This window comes from Mauremys reevesii, linkage group 6 (genome assembly GCF_016161935.1).
Source record: "Mauremys reevesii isolate NIE-2019 linkage group 6, ASM1616193v1, whole genome shotgun sequence".
NCBI classification, from domain to species: Eukaryota; Metazoa; Chordata; order Testudines; family Geoemydidae; genus Mauremys; species Mauremys reevesii.
The window spans coordinates 39524355-39542801 of NC_052628.1; the positions used below are offsets into that span (position 1 = coordinate 39524355).

Here is an 18447-nt window from a genome sequence, read left to right on the forward strand (position 1 = left end):
ACACTCAGGAGGGGGCCCTACGGATGGGGGGAAACAGCCCGTTACCATGGTGAGCTCGAGTCCTCACGGCGACCTGAGCGGGTACCGACGCGCCTCAATCTGCGCGCGCTCCGCTCTCATTGGTTGTGTCCGGCTGACGGCAAGAAGCGCTGCCGCCCTCACTTTCGGGCGCCCGGGCGGGGTGTGTCGCAGGAGTGTGACGCACACTAACATGGCCTCCGCCGACTCAGAGCGCAAGAGGCGGAAGCTTGAGGAGGCTGCGGCGGGCGCCGTAGCTGGGGATGGAAACGAGGAACCGGAGGAAGAGGAGCGCTGGGTCGGGCCTCTCCCGGGGGAGGCTGCGCAGGCCAAAAAGAGGCGAGGTAACGCGGGGAGCCGCGCCCTGGTCTGGGACACGGGAGCGGGGCGGTCCGGGATGGGAGTCCGGGCGGGCGCTGGGACACGGCCCCGGTCGGGAAGGGTGCTGGAGAGCGGTGCCGGAGCGACGGTAAACGCCGCCGAAACACTTGCACTGCTGGCATTTCTGAGAGAACAGAGTCAAAACTGCCCCCAACGTGGCTGTGATCCAGCCTCGTGCGCGATCCTGTGTGCCTATAATGAGTAGCTCCTTCTCCTCCTCTTGAAAAGTAATAAAAGCACCTTTGTTTTGTTGTTATAAAAGGTGATCGGGAAAACGTTGTGCCCCAACTGGTGAATTTTTATGCCAGTGCTGTAAAATTTGTTGTCTTCGGTGTAGAATTGGCTAAGAGTAGTACATGGATATGCGTTTTGTCAAAGAGTGATTTCTCCTTCATTCATGCAACAAAGGCAGATATTTAAGATGCTGCATTCTCTGACTTGTTTTGAAGGTTGCACAGCACAAGAACTTGAAACTTTTCCTTGTTCTAAATCTCACATGCGTCTCTTGGCTTTAAGGAAGAGGGTTATAGGAACAGATGCTTCAAGATGTCACTCACTGTGGCTTTGATTGTGCAAGCAGCCACAATCTTAACTTTACTACCACGAGTAACACTGCTATTCACAGTATGGAAGTTAAGCATGTGCACTTAGGCCTACAGTTTGAACTGCTTTCACTTATGAAGATTAATTACTCCTCCACCCAAAAGAAAAAGCTTAACTTCACTACAAGGAAGATCACATTTTATTTGTAAGGCTAGGGTAAAGCAACAGACATACTTCTTGGAGAACACCTGCATGAATGGATTCTTTACAAAGCTTAAAATCTCAAAAACAGACAACTACTGGTAATTAGCTGCTTGTTATTTTGTTGCTACAGTTTTAACACAGTTGCCTAATTCACATCTCCATCATGGATTCTGCCATAATACAAACATGGGATTGACTGACTCTTCATCCGCACACAGGCCTACTAAATTAAATAGCAATGAGTGCAGTAGCCTGCAGCTAGACAAATAGCTACAGTTGTCATTTAAGGAGTTGGACCATAAAGAATCTGATTCTTTTTGCAGTCTGTTAATGAAATGGGTAGAGATGCAATTGTTAGATCTTAAATAGTGATATACAAATGATGAAGCTGATTTAGTTGCTTAATGAAAACCACCAAAAATGGAAGGAGAAAGATGATAAAAAAACAAAGGAACTTTCAAGATATGTACTTGCCCTATTCAATAATTATGTGATATCATTGTCACATTTTTCTCTCCTTTCCCTTTAGTTTGTTTATGAATCACACATCAAACTTACACTGCAAACTCTACAGGACAGGTACAATGTTGTTACAACTTTTGTGAGGTACCTGACATGTTTTTGAGTGCTCAAAAGTAGCAGTGATTACATCTGTCCTGTCAGTAAACATTTCTTATTGTTCGGATATTGTCACCTTGTAACAGAAGATTGAAGATTTGTTTGTTTTTGAGTTCTTTCATGACTGTAGTTATAGACCACCTTTTCTAATATTAGTTATTTTTGGTGTGCTGTCCCTAGATGATACTTTCTTGAGAGGAAAAAACAAGAATATGTTCAATTAAAATAAGAAGCAGTAACTTCAGATACCTATATAAGTGGACTTTGTTTTCAGTTAACATATCAAACAGAGGATAACGATGTCCATGACTGTAGCAAACTGACCCGAGGCTTAAGGATTTATGCCCCTTCTAAATATTGTTTTTCTTTTAATCCTTACCAGTAGGTGACTGAATATTCTTATCCATATAATGTCCAATCTGTTTTGAATCTTGTGTGTGTGTTCCAGAGAATAACACAATACTGGTAAGGATTAAAAGAAAAACAGTGTTTAGAAGGGGCATAAATCCTTAAACCTCGGGTCATGACTAATTATCTCTCTTGGAATAAATTATGACATCTCAACCTGAGATGTATTGATTCTAAATACATGTCCCCAAAATTCTGAAAATTATAGTAATTCTCTAACAAAAGGATTTTTTCTATAGATAGTCTGTTTTCAAGTCGTCTTTGTGAAAGGTTTCCTTTATATGAGAAATAATGCACTTTAAAGAAGTATTTGCATAAGGCCAAATTCTGACCTTGGATGCTCAAGTTAACTTAATTAGGAGTGGGGCAGAGGGAGGGAGAAAATGCATGTAGGGACAGACTTTGGCCTTTGGCATTAATATTGTTTTATCATTTCAGAAAGCAGGTGTAATTGTTTAAAACGGTGTGCTTATTTAAATAGTAATGAAATGAGAGATTAGCTGTTTCTAGCATGCCACCAGTTGGGAGATCGAGGTTCAAAAAATAGTGGTAGAAATCTCATTCATGATGTTAGTATAATGCCCTGATATCTCACCTTTTTTACTAAAACTAATGCAGGTAAACTAATCCAAGTGTAAATAATAATAGAGAGCAGAAGATGGGATATAATATTTATTAAAAGGAAATAATTTCTGCTTTTCTCTTATTTTGTTCAGTCCTTGAATTTGAACATGTCTACCTTGAAAATCTTCCGAGTGCTTCAATGTATGAACGCAGTTACATGCACAGAGATGTCATTACACATGTAGTGTGTACTAAGTGAGTCTTTTGTTTTTCACAGTGTCTTGCAGTCCCAAAACTTTTATGTGTATATGATAGGAAGTTGTTTTTTTTAATAGAAACTTCCCTAATGGAACTTGATGATTTTGGAGGTGGGATTTTAAATTTTTCAGAACTAATTCAAATAGATTTGGTTTGGTTAAAGAGACACACATTTGAAATTTAGTCAATTTAAAAGTAGTACCGTGTAACCCCTTGCTTAGTTTTGTGGATTTAAAATCCCATTTTCCTATTCTTAAATTACTTTTTCTCATCTCTATTTCAATGTGAAATAAGTACACAAGCAGGAGAAGCTATACATCAAATGCATCAAAAAGTAAACAACTGCAGAGACAGAAAAAATCTCTAACCTCTTATAATTGCATGTTACTTCTAATAATATTAGCATGAAAAAAAATAAGACTGAAGTGTGTTGTTTAAGTTGGTGTAGTCTCTTTACAAATCAAGTCACAGAGTGTGGGAAGGTAATATCTTGCTTTTTAATTATTGATACTGAGATCGAACTGCTACTGCACACTGACAGACTCAAGATTGTTTACAGTAAGATATAAAGAATATTGTACTAATATGTAAGGTCTTGATATTAGCTGTTACCCACTAGTTGCAAATACATTATATATTCATGTTGTACTTTCCTGAGTGAGGAAAAAAAATGCATATCCATCTCAATAGCTATGCTGTACTAGTAAATTGATCTTGTACACCATTATTGATTCTTCCCTTCCACCTGCTAGTTTTTAACGTTATGTTGCCATTAATATGCTTATCATTGCAGGACAGATTTTATCATAACTGCCAGCCATGATGGACATGTCAAATTCTGGAAGAAAGTAGAAGAAGGGATTGAATTTGTTAAACATTTTCGTAGCCATTTAGGTAAGAAATCATATTGTATTTGATCTGTTTTTATTAGAACACAATTTTTCTTCAACTCTACTATCTGTGTTCTATATTTGCAATATGTAGCAGTAGTTAAATATTTGTTTCATCAGGTGTTCTCCAAAGCTGAGAATCTGATCCTACTCCATTATGCAGGAGGATTCTGAGGGATTAGGAGTTAGTGTGGAAATAAACTTTAATGTTTGTTAGGTGTATGGTTTATTATAGGATTCTTAACAATTTATTTTATAATTTTCTATGTTTCATTTTTAGAACTTGATGATACTGATTGTTCATGGTAACAGTAAAACTTGTAAATTGATATTTTTAATTAGATGTACAAATCAGCGTTAAAAAAATATTATTTCTAGTCCTTCCAAAAGTTTAATTGCTACTATTGACTTCAACAAGTATGTTTACACATACAAAATTTGATCCTTTCTGAGTCCCAAAAAAGCACATTATTTTCTTAAGTGGGATTAGTGGAGCAATTAAAAAATTAAGCAATTTTTTGTTGGGTCATTAATTCTCTGTACAGTGGCTAACTACTCCAAGACAATGCAGACATGAACAGTGCAATGTAAAACTCTTTATTATTATTATTATTATTTATTATTTATTTATTATTCTGTACTACAGCTTTGAAGTACAGATACTATATACAACAATTGCAGGCTCTAAAATGTTCAGATCTGAGAACAATATTTTAGAGCCTGCAATTGTATATAGTATGTGTATTTTAAAAGTGTAGTACAGAGTGATAATTTGAATAATCCTTCAAAGTGGTAAATACAGCTTTCAAAACAAAGCATGAAGAGTATCTGTCTTTTCCATGTTTTAATATTATATTGGGTTTATTGTAACAGGGGTCATTGAGAGTATTGCAGTTAGTTCAGAAGGGGCATTATTCTGTTCTGTTGGGGATGACAAAGCAATGAAGGTGTTTGATGTAGTGAACTTTGATATGATCAACATGCTGAAACTTGGGTAAGTCATGTCATTCTGTAAAAACATTTTTGGTGATCGTAAGTGTTTTGAGTACTTTGAATAAGAGTGAATTAAACAAAATTCTGTTTGATCATTTTAAGTTTAAAAAAAAAATCCAATCAGCCTTCATTTAACTAAGTTAAGGGAGTGTGTGCTATTAGAAATGTGCCAAGCAGTTTAGAGATTTCCTGATGTATATAGAATTGTATTATAGGTGGCTTTAATCTCCTGCTGTAAAAAGTGTGCAACAAAGTTTTCATATTTTTCAGTATGACATGAACCTGACATTTGAGGATATGTGTCATGTAACATATGACAAGATACATGATGCTAGTCCTATCTCATGATAAGAGAGCAAAAACAATGAAAAAACAAGAGTTCTATAGCCTGCAGAAAGTTCTTGTCAGGTTTTTAGTATTTCTCATTCTGAAAGTATCATATCAACATAGGCGTTTTGTACCACACCTATTACTGCGATATTAACATAGTGAAATTAACATAGTGTTTCTATTAGAGCTGATTGTTTTATTTATTTTTTAATCCTATTCTCAGTTTACCTTACCTTTTCTACTTACTTTAATATTTAACAGTGCACTTAAAACCAGTTTTTTAAATCAACCCAGTTAGGGTAGGAACTACTGTTTTTAACTGGAGAGCCGATCACAGTCTGGTCTCTGTACTGCCATTGTGACAGCTGTTCTCTTGTTTTCTGCCTCTTAACCAGTTTTTAATCCATGACAGAACTTTGCCTTTCATGCCACAACTACTTAATTTCCTTAATAGCTTCTTTTTTGAGGATCTTTACCAAAATTATTTTGCAAGTCCAAAATTATTTTATCTACCAATTCTTAGGGATTTGCTAGTTGAGTTGTCGAAGAATTCTAGATAACATAGTTGTTCCCCGGAGGCTGTACTGGTTCTTTGTATTATATAATGTTAGTTTTTGTTTTTCATAATTCTAGCTTTAGTATTGTTTCAACTAGCTGATAGACTAATGAGCTTTATTTCAGTATCGGATGATTCCCGGGGTCTCCGTTAGCATCCTTTTAAAAGATAAGCATAACGTTGGCTATTCTTCAGTCCTCTGGTTCATTTTAATTAGAGTACATAGCTTTGTTAGCAGCTAAACCATTTCATTTTAAATTCCTTCAGAATTCTTGATTAATATAATTTGGTCCTGGTGGTTTACTGCAGTTTATAATCTATTGATCTGTTTATTAATCAGTTTGTAATACAGTCCTGGTGATTTATTACAGGACCCGATCCTGCTCCTGTTGAATTTGATGTCAAAACTGCCTTTGTTTTCAGTTGCACCAAAATCTGACTTTAAATGATCAATTTCAGGACAGAGAAGAAATGCCATTGTCATGAAAGTTTAGTAGTAATAGATTTCCACGCCAGATATTGTAGTGGATCACATCCCTGTTTTCCCCACATATCTTCCGTACCCTAACTTCCGGTCATAACTACTTTGTGAAGCATTGTGGAAGAGCAGAGATTGGGTAACTGTCACATTCCTTTGGTAATACACCACTGAATTTTCATAGACCACATATTATCAAAGCTAGTAAATAATAATTCTTCCTAAAAATTGCCTCTGCCATTTGATTTCAAATTGATAGTTCAGTTGACTTCAAAAAGTTGAAGGAGGTAACTTGCTACATATGTCCTGGACTATCAAATTATTGACTCTCTGTATCTGTAATATCGAAAATAATACTGAACAAAAATCTAGCCTGTAGACGAATGTGTAGCCAAGTGTTATTTGCAGTATTGTTATAGCCATTTTGATCCTAGAATATTAGACATACAAGGTGGGTGAAGTAATATCTTTTATTAGTCCTATAAAAATATTACATCACCCACCTTGTCTGTTTAGCAGATTGTTATGCATATCTATCTAGGTAAATCAAGGCCTGCTTATTTTGTTTTTGTTTTTTTCCTCTAATTTCTGTTCCAGCTACTATCCTGGCCAGTGTGAATGGATATACTGCCCTGGAGATGCCATATCTTCTGTTGCATCTTCTGAGAAGAGCACAGGAAAGATATTCATATATGATGGTCGAGGAAATAACCAGCCACTTCATGTTTTTGATAAACTCCATACATCCCCTCTTACTCAGATACGGCTGAACCCCACCTACAAAGTAGTAGTGTCTTCTGACAAGTCTGGAATGATTGAATACTGGACTGGGCCTCCTCATGAATATAAATTCCCCAAAAATGTGAACTGGGAGTATAAAACAGACACCGATTTATATGAATTTGCTAAATGTAAAGCTTACCCATCCAGTATATGTTTCTCACCTGATGGCAAGAAAATGGCCACTATTGGTTCCGATAGAAAAGTTAGAATTTTCAGGTTCTTGACTGGGAAGCTTATGAGAGTCTTTGATGAATCCCTGAGTGTGAGTTCAATTTTGCTTCTATATTCTGACTTCTTTTCTTTTTTTGTATATTAATTTACTCACCAGTACCTTTATCTACTTTATCACCAGTTTCTATAAAGATGGGTTTTATTACTTACCTTATCTTACAAAGGAGTTTTTTTTCTATATTAGCATCTTTTAATCTTATACTTCTATGGTATCTAACTTCTACATGTTAATCTGTGCTGAATATACTTTGAAATTTAATTGCTGTTTTTCATTTAGGAAATGTTGTAATTTTTGTGCAGCTAGACTGCCCATTTGCTAGAAAGCATTTGAAAAAAATGTCTGCTTTAATCAAATCAGGAAAAAAATGTAAGGGAAAAAATCTTTTTAAAGATTGCTTTGTTAGAGCAAACATACTTTTTTTTCTTTGCCCAGGGTCTTGGATGCTAACTACAGCTTGTGTTTTGATAGTCAAAAGAAAAATAATTCTAATTGTATATATTTCAGTTCCTGCTTTAGCTAAAGAAAATACTTGAATGATTCACTCAAACATTTATTTAAGCTTGTGAGTAGTTGAGTAATCCTTCTGAAGTGAAAGTTAAGTATGTGTTTCAGTGCTTTGCTAGATCACAGCATTATTGTACATTCATACCATTGGTGATTGATTGTCTTGTTTCGGTAGATGTTTACTGAGCTGCAACAGATGAGACAACAGCTGCCAGACATGGAGTTTGGCCGACGTATGGCTGTTGAGCGTGAGTTGGAGAAGGTGGATGCAGTCAGGTTAATTAACATAATTTTTGATGAAACTGGACACTTTGTGCTCTATGGAACAATGCTGGGTATTAAGGTCATAAATGTAGAAACTAACCGGTAAGTCTTATTCCAACTGTGTTTATGTACCTACATATAATGGTTAGTCTCAAAGAGTCTAATTTCAGCTAATTTTTTAATATTCTTGTTCCATTTAAAATTTTGCATGTTAATAGATCTTTCTATTTCTTCGGGGGTCATTAAATTAGGTTGAAAATGAACTGTTTGTATGCCAAATATTAAATGTTATGGCTTAAAACTTGGTAAAATGAGAGAAGATATGCATAAAAATCCTTGGAATAAGTATTTTGCACAGGCAGTCAATTTCTGGCTAATAGTAAATACAATCAGATACACTAATGGAAAGTTAATGACAGTCTTTTGTTTATAATTCTGCATGGTAGAATAAATGAGGATCGATGGTTTGGGGATTTTTAGGGTAGGAAAGGCTGAGTAGTACGTTTTTTGTAACAGTTTTGAAAAGGGAAAGCATTGTAAATAAGCTTGTAATAGCATTCCCTCCTGCCCCCTCCCTCTCTCTGTATATATAGATACACATATAAATATCAAATATATATATATATATATATAAGATGGGGAGCAGTGTTTCTTGAATTCTGCTAAGAGTCTAGTTATGGCTGGAGGGGAAAGACTGTATGACATGGAAGTTTAACAGTAGTCATACTTTTTGTTTTTAAACCCCATGTACTATAGGTGTGTTCGTATCTTAGGCAAACAGGAAAATATCAGGGTGATGCAACTGGCTTTATTCCAAGGTGTAGCAAAGAAACATCGTGCTGCAACCACTATAGAGATGAAAGCATCTGAAAACCCTGTTCTCCAGAATATCCAGGCAGATCCAACAATAGTCTGCACATCTTTCAAAAAGAACAGGTTTTACATGGTAGGTATGGTTTCTGTTAGACTAATCCAAGATAGAAATTATTCAATTTTGTGTGTTTGTTTTTTAAACAACTTCTCACAGACTTTTTAGTGCTTTTTGACTTGAAGAATTTTGGTAGTGACAACTTTCCCAGACAAGACTCCTTAAATTACAACAATATTTCAGAATTTTTAGCTTGGATTTATCTGAGAGTAGCTTTATGACCAACTCAGTAAAAACTGAAGGATCAAGAAATTGTGAATCTTGGACTCCTTTATATGTTAGTAAAGTTTTAGTTCTCATGTTTGGTAGTTAGGATTTCTTTTGAAGCTATATTTATATATAGCTACGTAATTACTCTATAGTGCCTGGGAACCCCACTGAAGGATCAGGGCTCATTTGTGCTAAGCACTGTATTAGACAAGTAACAGACATTTGGTGCAGAAGCCTGACTGTCATTTGCTTAACTAGTACTTGTGCTTAACCTTGATTGTTACCATACGGCACCAAGTGTGTGTACTCTAAACTATCAGAAGGCAATTATAGAACTGAACACACAACTTGCAAAAGTACAGACCAGGAAGAAAAGTTTGACAGGATCTGGGACCTTTTTATTTATCAAACGTACAGAAAATGTATAGTGTATATAGTGTATTTCAGTGACTGTAATTGCCATCTGAAACTTTATAATGTACACACTTGGTGCTGTATGCTGACACTCCTCTACTGTTTGATCTTTATTGTGTGTTTTCTCTAACTAGTTTTGTCTTCTACCTTTTGAGCACTAGTCTAGGGATCATATTGCTATGGATGAAAACGTCTCTTTGAATTAATCATTGCCTTTCTATAGTATTATATTAGTATGAAGACAGAATAAGAGTACTTACTATATCTGTGTAATGAAATCAAGAGAGACTTCCAACTCTGTCTGAACCTAGCACAAGGAGCATTGCCTGAGTATGAGTGTACTTTACCTGTACACATTTTTACATTCTTCCCTTTTAAATAAAACAATGTTAAAGGCAGGCGAGAGGTATAGGGGAGAGAGATCACAAAAGACTATTGTATATACTCATTCATAAGCCAACCTTTTTTTAGTAAAAAAGGGAAGCATCAGAGAAGGGGGTTAGCTTATGAACGGATATAGAGAGGGGGAGAGGCAGCAGAGCCAGAAGGGAAGAGTCGGGGACAGAGTCTGTCCATTTCTGGGCATGCTGCTCTCTCTCCAGCCTCCGAAGCAGCTGCAGCCAGGCCAGAGACATCCTTCCCTGGCCCGCCCCAGCTAAGATGGGAAGGGGTGGAATGGGGAAAATGTGGAGGTCCTGGACTAGGGGTGGGGTCATGTGGGGAGTGGTCACAGGGGTTACTCCCCTGAGCCTCAGCTTCTGGCCCCCCCCCCCCCCCGCATACCCCTCCCTCCCTCAAATTTCCCCATCAGTTGCTGGTATCTAAATAAGAAAATATAAACATAGCAACCTTTTGTCTTTTGTTCTTCAGTTTACTAAACGTGAACCAGAAGATACAAAGAGTGCAGATTCTGACAGAGATGTATTTAATGAGAAACCATCTAAGGAAGAAGTCATGGCAGCCACTCAAGCTGAAGGCCCCAAAAGGGTTTCTGATAGTGCCATTATCCACACAAGCATGGGAGATATTCATGTCAAGCTTTTCCCTGTTGAGTATGTATTTGGTACCTTTTTAAAAGTAGTTTTGCTTTTATTGTTACTTTCTTTGAGGCTATTTGTTGTCAGTTACTGGGGCAGGAGGACTGCTTATAATTTGATTTCCCCTGCTCCCCATCCAAGGACTCTTATTAAATAATATTATTGGTTGCATATTTGCCTAATTAATTATATAAATCAAGCTGCTGGGATGTTAGCAAGCACACTAGGGGCAAAAAATAGCTTAAAGCAGCAATAAGGGCAGTGGTTCTCAACAGTTGTTGGAGTATTCCTTAGAAACTGTAAATCCCCATGTCTGCTTGTATCATGTCTAAGTTGTCAGATCTCACCTACTATTTTTCCTTATCTTCTTTTCCTTTCTTCTGTGTTGTTTTTTTTGATTTATGGATTTGCTCTTTTTACCTTGTTTTGTTCTTTTTCTGATTCTCCCCCAGATGCTTGTGTGATATGAGCACTGTTTTGTGCAAGTTGTGTGTTACTGCAGAGATAACAGAGCTGTGCTATTTCATGCAGTCTAGGGGAAAGGAGACTAGAACATGTGGTTGGGCAGCAGCAGATCTGGCAACAGCTTTCTAAACCAGAGGGATGATGCATCCTGCCACTCCAAAAGGAATTGCTTTATGCATAAATTTTGTGCCATTGCAAACCTGAAACCTCTCACGAGAACTACCTTCTCCGTCAAAATTGTATCCTACAATGGAGAAAGTTTTATGTGCAACTATGCATGAACTTTATGCCATTTATGTTCAACTGCTGGCACACAACTGAGAAGGGTTCTGTGTACAACTGTTGATGAATAAAATCTTCTCTGTTCACATCTGTACTTCTGTACCCCAACGTCTGCACCTTCTCATACTTCTGCATACTACTGCTGTTGTGAACGTTGGTTCCACTTTATACTTGTTAATTTTATCTACAGTATGTAAGTGGAACTATGGGGAGGAAATACTGTCTAGTGGTTAGGGCACTAGACTTGGACTTGGGAGAACTGGCTTTTTTTTTATGTCCCTGCTGTTGACCAGCTGTGTGACCCTGGGCAAGTCATTGCACCCAGCTATGCTTCCTGCTTTTTGTCGGTTGCCTGTTAAACTTATGCATTCTTTGGGGGCATGGTCTGTCTTATTATGTGGTTTGTTTGTTTGTTTTTGGTTTTTTTGTGTAGTGCCCAGTACAATAGGTCCCTGATCTCAGGCGGATCCCCTAGGGCACTACTGCAGTACAAATAAGTATTATTTAGTCTTGTCTTAAATTTGTTGTGCAATTGCAGGTGCCCCAAAACAGTGGAGAATTTCTGTGTACACAGCAGGAATGGTTACTACAATGGGCACACATTTCACCGTATTATCAAGGTAATTTACAAGACTAATGCTTTTTCTGTTGGTTTGTATGACACAAAATACAGAACAAGACATTTGTGCCAGTTCTGTCTGAATTCATCATTTATATTGCTTTTTTTGTTGTATTTAAGCATGGTGAATTATTATATTTAAATCGGTTAAATTGTCTTTTTTGGAATTGTTTCATAGAGACCTTCAGCCTTTACAGGGAACTGTTAGATTTTGAAGAAAGTTATCATTTAGTAAGGTTATGGTTCAGTTTAAAAGTAGTAGTCTTGCAGATAAACTGCAGAGCAAACCTGAAAACTGAGATATTGAGTTAAGCGCAGATTACAGTAGAACGTGAGTTACGAACTGACCAGTTAACCACAAACCTCATTTGGAATCGGAAGCACACAATCAGGCAGCATCAGACCAAAGAAAAAAAAGGAAGCAAAAACAGTACAGTACTGTGCAGGGGCGGCTCTAGGCCCCAGCAGGCCAAACGCGTGCTTGGGGCGGCAAGCCGTGGGGGGCGCTCTGCCAGTGCCACGAGGGCAGCAGGCAGGCTGCCTCCGGCGGTTTGCCTGCGGAGGGTCTGCTGGTCCCGCGGCTTCAGAGGACCTCCCGCAGGCACGCCTGCGGCAGGTCCGCCGAAGCCGCAGGACCAGCGGACCCTCCGCAGGCAAACCGCCGGAGGCAGCCTGCCTGCCGTGCTTGGGGCAGCAAAATCACTAGAGCTGCCCCTGGTACTGTGTTAAACGTAAGCTGCTAAAAAAGTAAAGGGAAAGCAGCATTTTTCTTCTGCAAATAAAGTTTCAAACCTGTATTAAGTCAATGTTCAGTTATAAACTTTTGAAAGAACAACCATAGCATTTTGTTCAGAGTTACAAACAACCTCCATTTTCAAGGTGTTCGTAACTCTGAGGTGCTACCTTACTATACTGAATGTCCTTGCTACCTAGGACAAAAACAAAACAAACAAGCAAACCCTCTGCAAAGTCTTGGTTGTGCTTAGTTCACTGAAGATATCGCAGAATGCATTACTCTGCGAAATCAGTAGAAGTAAGTTGCAATGAGACTACTGATATTTGTGATGACACATTCTGAGGTCTTCTGTGAACTAGGATGTACCAAGAAGATTTTGCAAGAAAAAAATTTTTTTCTTTATCCTGATCCTTTCCCTAGTCAAAATCACTTGGGGTGAATCACTTTTCTTGCAAATACAGAAGCTCTGACTTGTCCATTAAGGCTCCAAGGTTGCTCATCCATTTTTCTTGTAAAAGATGAAATATTTTTAGGGATTATTCCCAGAATGTAATCACCCCAGACCTTCTCCCCTTCATTTCTGGCATGGTGGAGTTGGCCCCAAAGAAAAACTGAAAGCTAAGAGGAGCTTTGACTATGAGGAAGCACTCTCAGGAGACACAAAATGGAAGCTCTGCCACAATTGCTTCCAGCACTCAAATCCTGGAGAAAAGGTTCGGAGTCTGGACAGCTTGTTAGCACAAACTGAGAGTCTGGACATCTCTGTGTCATCCCCCCCACCAGCTGAGACCCTTGGCAAGGGCAGGTTAGAGCTCTTTGCCATTTGAAATACAGCAGGGAAGTCTGTCTTCAACCATTGAGAGTTCTTTGAGGGAACATTCTAAAATTCCCCAGCCCTTGTCCTCTGGAGAAAAGCTATGAAGTAATAGTCCCTTAGCAAGGAGTCTGGCATTCTTGCTGACACTTCCTCCCAGAAAAGGATCTGGGATCCCTCTGGGATGTTCCCTTGTGTTTACTTTCCAGCTGAATTGGACAATGAGAAACAGGTACTAGATTCCTCCCTGCAGAAAAAGTGACAGAAGAAAACACGAGCTAGGGAGAGGGATCGATCTCTAGTTGGGAACAAAACAAAACACACCCTCCTTCCAAAGGATAAAAGAAAAGCAAAGAAAAAAAATGCAAGGGGGCCAGCCTGCACAAGTGAAAAGCCAAGAGGCATGCCAGATGCTCATCCTTTTCCACTAGCTCTGGCGTGCAACAGGCTGATGTGACATGACTTAGAACTCAAAGCAGGCATGTAGGGGTTAGGTAGGTCTGTGCTTTCTGCAGGAATGGACAGCTTGTAAAGCTTTAAACTTCTGATGTATGGGATAGAAAAATAAGTTGATAAAACTGAACACTTTTGCAGAAGGTACAGAATTACAGGTACATAACCCCTACAGGCTCATATGTTATCTCACCAACAGGATATGTTAGAGGATCTTATTCTGATGATGAGCTAGCCATCAGTTAAAAAAAAAAAACCAACCACCCAACTATTTGGGGCACTCTGGGTTTTATTCTAACACTTGCATATCTTATATAAAAATCTGTCAGTTTTAAAAACAAATCTTGTATGTTCTACAGCAAAATGTGATCGTGTGTTTAATTCCTATGCAGGGTTTTATGATTCAAACTGGTGATCCAACTGGTACAGGAATGGGAGGTGAAAGCATCTGGGGAGGAGAATTTGAAGATGAGTTTCATTCAACTTTACGACATGACAGACCCTACACACTTAGTATGGCTAATGCAGGATCAAACACCAATGGTTCCCAGTTCTTCATAACAGTGGTACCAACTGTAAGTAATATTTAAAACCCAGTTTAAGGTCTGATTTGAAGATCAACCATGATGGTACTATATAAAGAAGCAGTTTTGCCAGTTCTCTAGTGAAAAAGGAGGATGCCATTGTCCAGCTAATATTATGTAGTTAATGATGTGACAAAAGCACATTGCTTAAGTTTAACTGAAAAATGTTCTTTAGAAACAGTGATTAAACTTGTGATTATGAAAGACTTGAGACTTGAGAATGAGTAAAAGGCACATGTTAAATTTTAAATCTTATTGTAGACAATGGAATGTTATATTAACAGGAGTTACATCTTCCGCTGTTAACATCTGAATTTAATTTTTATTTATTAAAAAATATCCCTCTCACTAAGACTGGCAAAACTTCTGCATGGGTTGTGAAGATTTAGCAGGTATAGATATTACTACTACCTATGGCCTGTTGTATTCTGGCTTTGCGCAGAGGGTCAAGATTTGGCCCCAAAGTCTCTCCATTAATACTTTCATTTTTGTGTGACTTAGTTCACTATATACTAGAAGTAGAAAACTTTGGTATGTTTGTCTTTAACAAAACAAAACCCTTCAAAATGCTGTAGCCTGTGGATGACCTTAGAAGCAATCTGCATATGCACCATCATTTTACTATTTTAGAGACTTGCCATTTTAGAGCTGTTTTAGGGGCATTTATAAACAATTTAATAGCTGATGTTGAGGTAGCTGTAGTGGTATGCAGGGAAATATTATTAACATATGACCTAATTCCTCACAAATATGAACTTTACCCATTTTCTAGTGGTGGTGAAAGTAGAAAATTATATTGTCACAACTAAGTTTCAAGCATGTGAAAGCGTTTTCATATATAGATAGGCTGGAATAGAATTTATGCAAACATTCCATTTAGAAAAGTTATTTTTTCATCATTGAAGGTCTATGAATTAAAATGACTGCATAGCTAGCATTTTTGCCTTGCAAGATATTTTATTAATGCTTAGGTATAAACAAATTGAGAACTAGCTTCAGAGTTGTTGAATAGTGTAATAGACACTTTTATATGCTTTCACTGTATACTTGTTAGAATAATTAACAGTGAATACATTTTCAAGTGTAAAGCTTAAAATTTAATAACCTTAATCTACAATTGCATTTGCGTTCACTTACTCTAGCACTAAATCTCTTTCTGTCCTACTATTTAACCTACAGAATGCTTAATTATATCAAAAATTCTGTTTCCTCTTTGTTCCACCCCCTAAACAGCCTTGGCTGGATAACAAGCACAGTGTCTTTGGACGAGTAACTAAAGGAATGGAAGTTGTTCAGAGAATCTCAAATGTGAAAGTAAATCCCAAAACTGACAAACCATATGAAGATGTCAGCATCATTAATATCACTGTGAAGTAAAATAGAATTTGAAAAACCTACCTTAAAAATAATGTTGTGGGACCCAAAAGCAAACAAACTGAGCAGTGGGACTTCATTTTTCAATAGTTCTCTGCTCTGGCAACCCCCAGGAGTGAACAAACACCAACCCCTCCACCAATCGTGTAGCTGAAATGCCCCAAACTATTTTTAATAACTTTATATTTTAAAATAAAAGGTGACCATGTCAAGTTTTTGTCTCTTGCATCTTTTCTATGTTAAATTATGTGTATTTGTACATTCAAAATGTCTGAAGGGTACTGATTTTGCATAATCATGAGCATGTTAATCTAACTTCCTATAACTCTTGCTAATGTCTTCTTTACTGAGTTTCTCTGTTTGCATTTTCCTTATTGAGTTTATATTTCATGCCAAAAATAGGTTCTTTCCTCATCAAAATTGATATTTTTTGGAAGAGCAAATGTGAGCATTTCATATAGTCTGCTAATAAATACAGCCTTTCAGCACAGGAACTGCTGTCACATGCATGCACATCCATCCCAAAATTAAAAAAAAAAAAGTTAACAGTACATGGGATTTGCCTCTGTCCTTTAGGGACTGCATATCCTTACGGTGGCAAACTAAGGGTCAGTTACTGAAATAATGCATAAGATCCTGTTTAGGTTGACATGAGCTGTCTGATTTTGGGCTGCAGTAGAGCACTAATTGCTAGCAGTAGACTTAGGACTAATAAAATTATTCTAGTTCCACCTAAAATTCTACACAAGTATTTCTTTCCACTAGAATACCTGGTTGATTGAGATCTCTTCACCATTTCAGGTGTTCTAATAATGTGTCATTTATTTAAATGAAGAGCAGATAACTGATATCACCTTTAAAGACTTCTAGTGAACTTGTGTCAAACATGATTGTATCACTAAATGCTCTCCTTATAAAGTAATTTTAACTCTGTCAAAAACTATTTGTTGGGTTCATTTAATCTTAGGCCATAGCACAAGATTTAATTGGGTTAACATTTAGGGTAGCCCGTTCACAAAAACCATTTCAGTATTCTGAAGCTTTTTTTCCCCTGTTCAACTGAAATATCTCTTCACCCTAGATTAGCACATTTTTCCTCAGAGGATTTCAGAAGATCTTTGCACGTGAGTGCTGCATGTAATTTGAACTTCCACTCCTTATGAAGGTTTGTACTTTCCCCAATTATTTTGGGTAGCTGAACTCAGCACTTGTATTAGGTTGCTTCTATCATTAAAGTACTTTGGAATAATGCAATAAGGGTTGCTAAGAGGTTACACTTAATAACTTTTGGGGAAAATCAGGTAGAATATGGAATTACTGGTTATTAGATTTAGCCTTTAAAAAAACAACTTACACCATTGATATGCTTTTTTTCAAAGATCTGATTTCTATAAATTTAAGATAGCGTACAAGAGATTATAGCTGTAGGTATCATATTGAATTAGGGTAATATTGGGCAAAGCAGGTGCATTCAATAGTTGAACAGTTAATTTTGATATGTAGAGGTGAATGGAAAGGTTCTAGGAGTTTCAGTAGCCTGAAGCCTAATTAAGACACATCTCTGTATAAAAATGTAGAGGGCTGGGGCTGATCTACATGGATTACAGGTCAAGAGTGTTGGGTGTGGAGAAAGTTTAAAAATCACCTTTTATAGTTCCACAATCCTTAGGCATTGGCCTCATTTCTTGGGTTAGAGCAGCCTGAACACACCTCCAACTTCTGCCAGCAGCAACTAACCCCAAGAAGCTGAGGGCTTCCATGGTGTAAGGTCATCCCATACATGCTTTTCCTTGCTATGCTGCCAGCAGGTGGATACACTGAGTAAGAGCCTAATGTTGCTCTATACATAGTTTCATCCTCCTCAGAATCTGCCAGCATGGTGTAAAGTAGTCATACCACAGTATCTTCCCTCTATTCTCTACAACATTAAATAGGTCTTATTTCTTCCAACTTCTACAGGACTACAAGGCTTATAGTGACATTAGTATTCCCAGCGTTAGATTAATCTAAACCCCCATTTTGGCTTACAATTTTCCCTTAATGTCATGCTAGCAACCAACACATTTTTGCCTACCTTCTTTTCCTCCTCCCCTGCCTAAAACACTGTAAAAAGGAAGGCCCTAGCTTAGACTAAATTCAATGAAACAGGACTAGTGTAGCAGATAGGTAACAGCACACTGGATGTAAACTGACTTCAATAGTACTGCATTAATTAAAAAATAGGTTTAATTGTATTAGAAGAATAATCAATGCTAAGTATTTATACATAGAAGGTGGTGGGTTTTTTTAACTTTGCCCTTCTTTTCAATGAGACCAGGTGAGGGGGTTTTTTTATTGGCCCAACTTCTGCTGGTGAGAGAGAAGCTTTTGAACAGAAGTTGGTCCAGTGAACGTTATTACCTCACCCACTCTGTCTCTCTAATATCCTATAACTGATGTGGATACAACACTGTATACAACCTATTTTTGTCAGCATTTTTTTCTGTATTAATATAACTGCAGTCTTG

General features: G+C 37.6%; 2 protein-coding genes across 5 annotated transcripts in view; one reads left to right on the top strand and one right to left on the bottom strand.

The window, feature by feature from the left end:
• CENPK (centromere protein K) overlaps positions 1-176 on the bottom strand; it is a 42275-nt gene extending 42099 nt beyond the window's left edge. Inside the window, exon 1 of one of the 2 annotated variants that reach the window (XM_039544920.1) lies at positions 46-175. In XM_039544920.1, the coding sequence (XP_039400854.1) occupies positions 46-48 (3 nt within the window). In that variant the 5' untranslated portion in view covers positions 49-175. Of the gene's footprint in view, positions 1-45 lie in introns of both variants that reach the window. The other variant, XM_039544922.1, reaches the window with a different exon arrangement.
• PPWD1 (peptidylprolyl isomerase domain and WD repeat containing 1) lies at positions 32-16152 on the top strand. 3 transcript variants are annotated; one of them, XM_039544906.1, is made up of 12 exons: positions 226-362; positions 1676-1725; positions 2889-2991; positions 3788-3888; positions 4758-4878; positions 6839-7286; positions 7936-8126; positions 8781-8970; positions 10447-10628; positions 11899-11980; positions 14375-14557; positions 15800-16152. In XM_039544906.1, exons 2-12 carry the CDS (start codon positions 1683-1685, stop codon positions 15941-15943), a joined length of 1788 nt encoding a protein of 595 aa, XP_039400840.1. In that variant the 5' UTR covers positions 226-362; positions 1676-1682; the 3' UTR covers positions 15944-16152. The 3 variants fall into 3 exon arrangements, with proteins under 3 accessions (XP_039400839.1, XP_039400840.1, XP_039400841.1); XM_039544905.1 differs by lacking the exon at positions 1676-1725 and having other exon boundaries at positions 32-362; XM_039544907.1 differs by lacking the exons at positions 1676-1725; positions 2889-2991 and having other exon boundaries at positions 228-362.
• The last annotated feature ends 2295 nt before the right edge of the window (positions 16153-18447 follow it).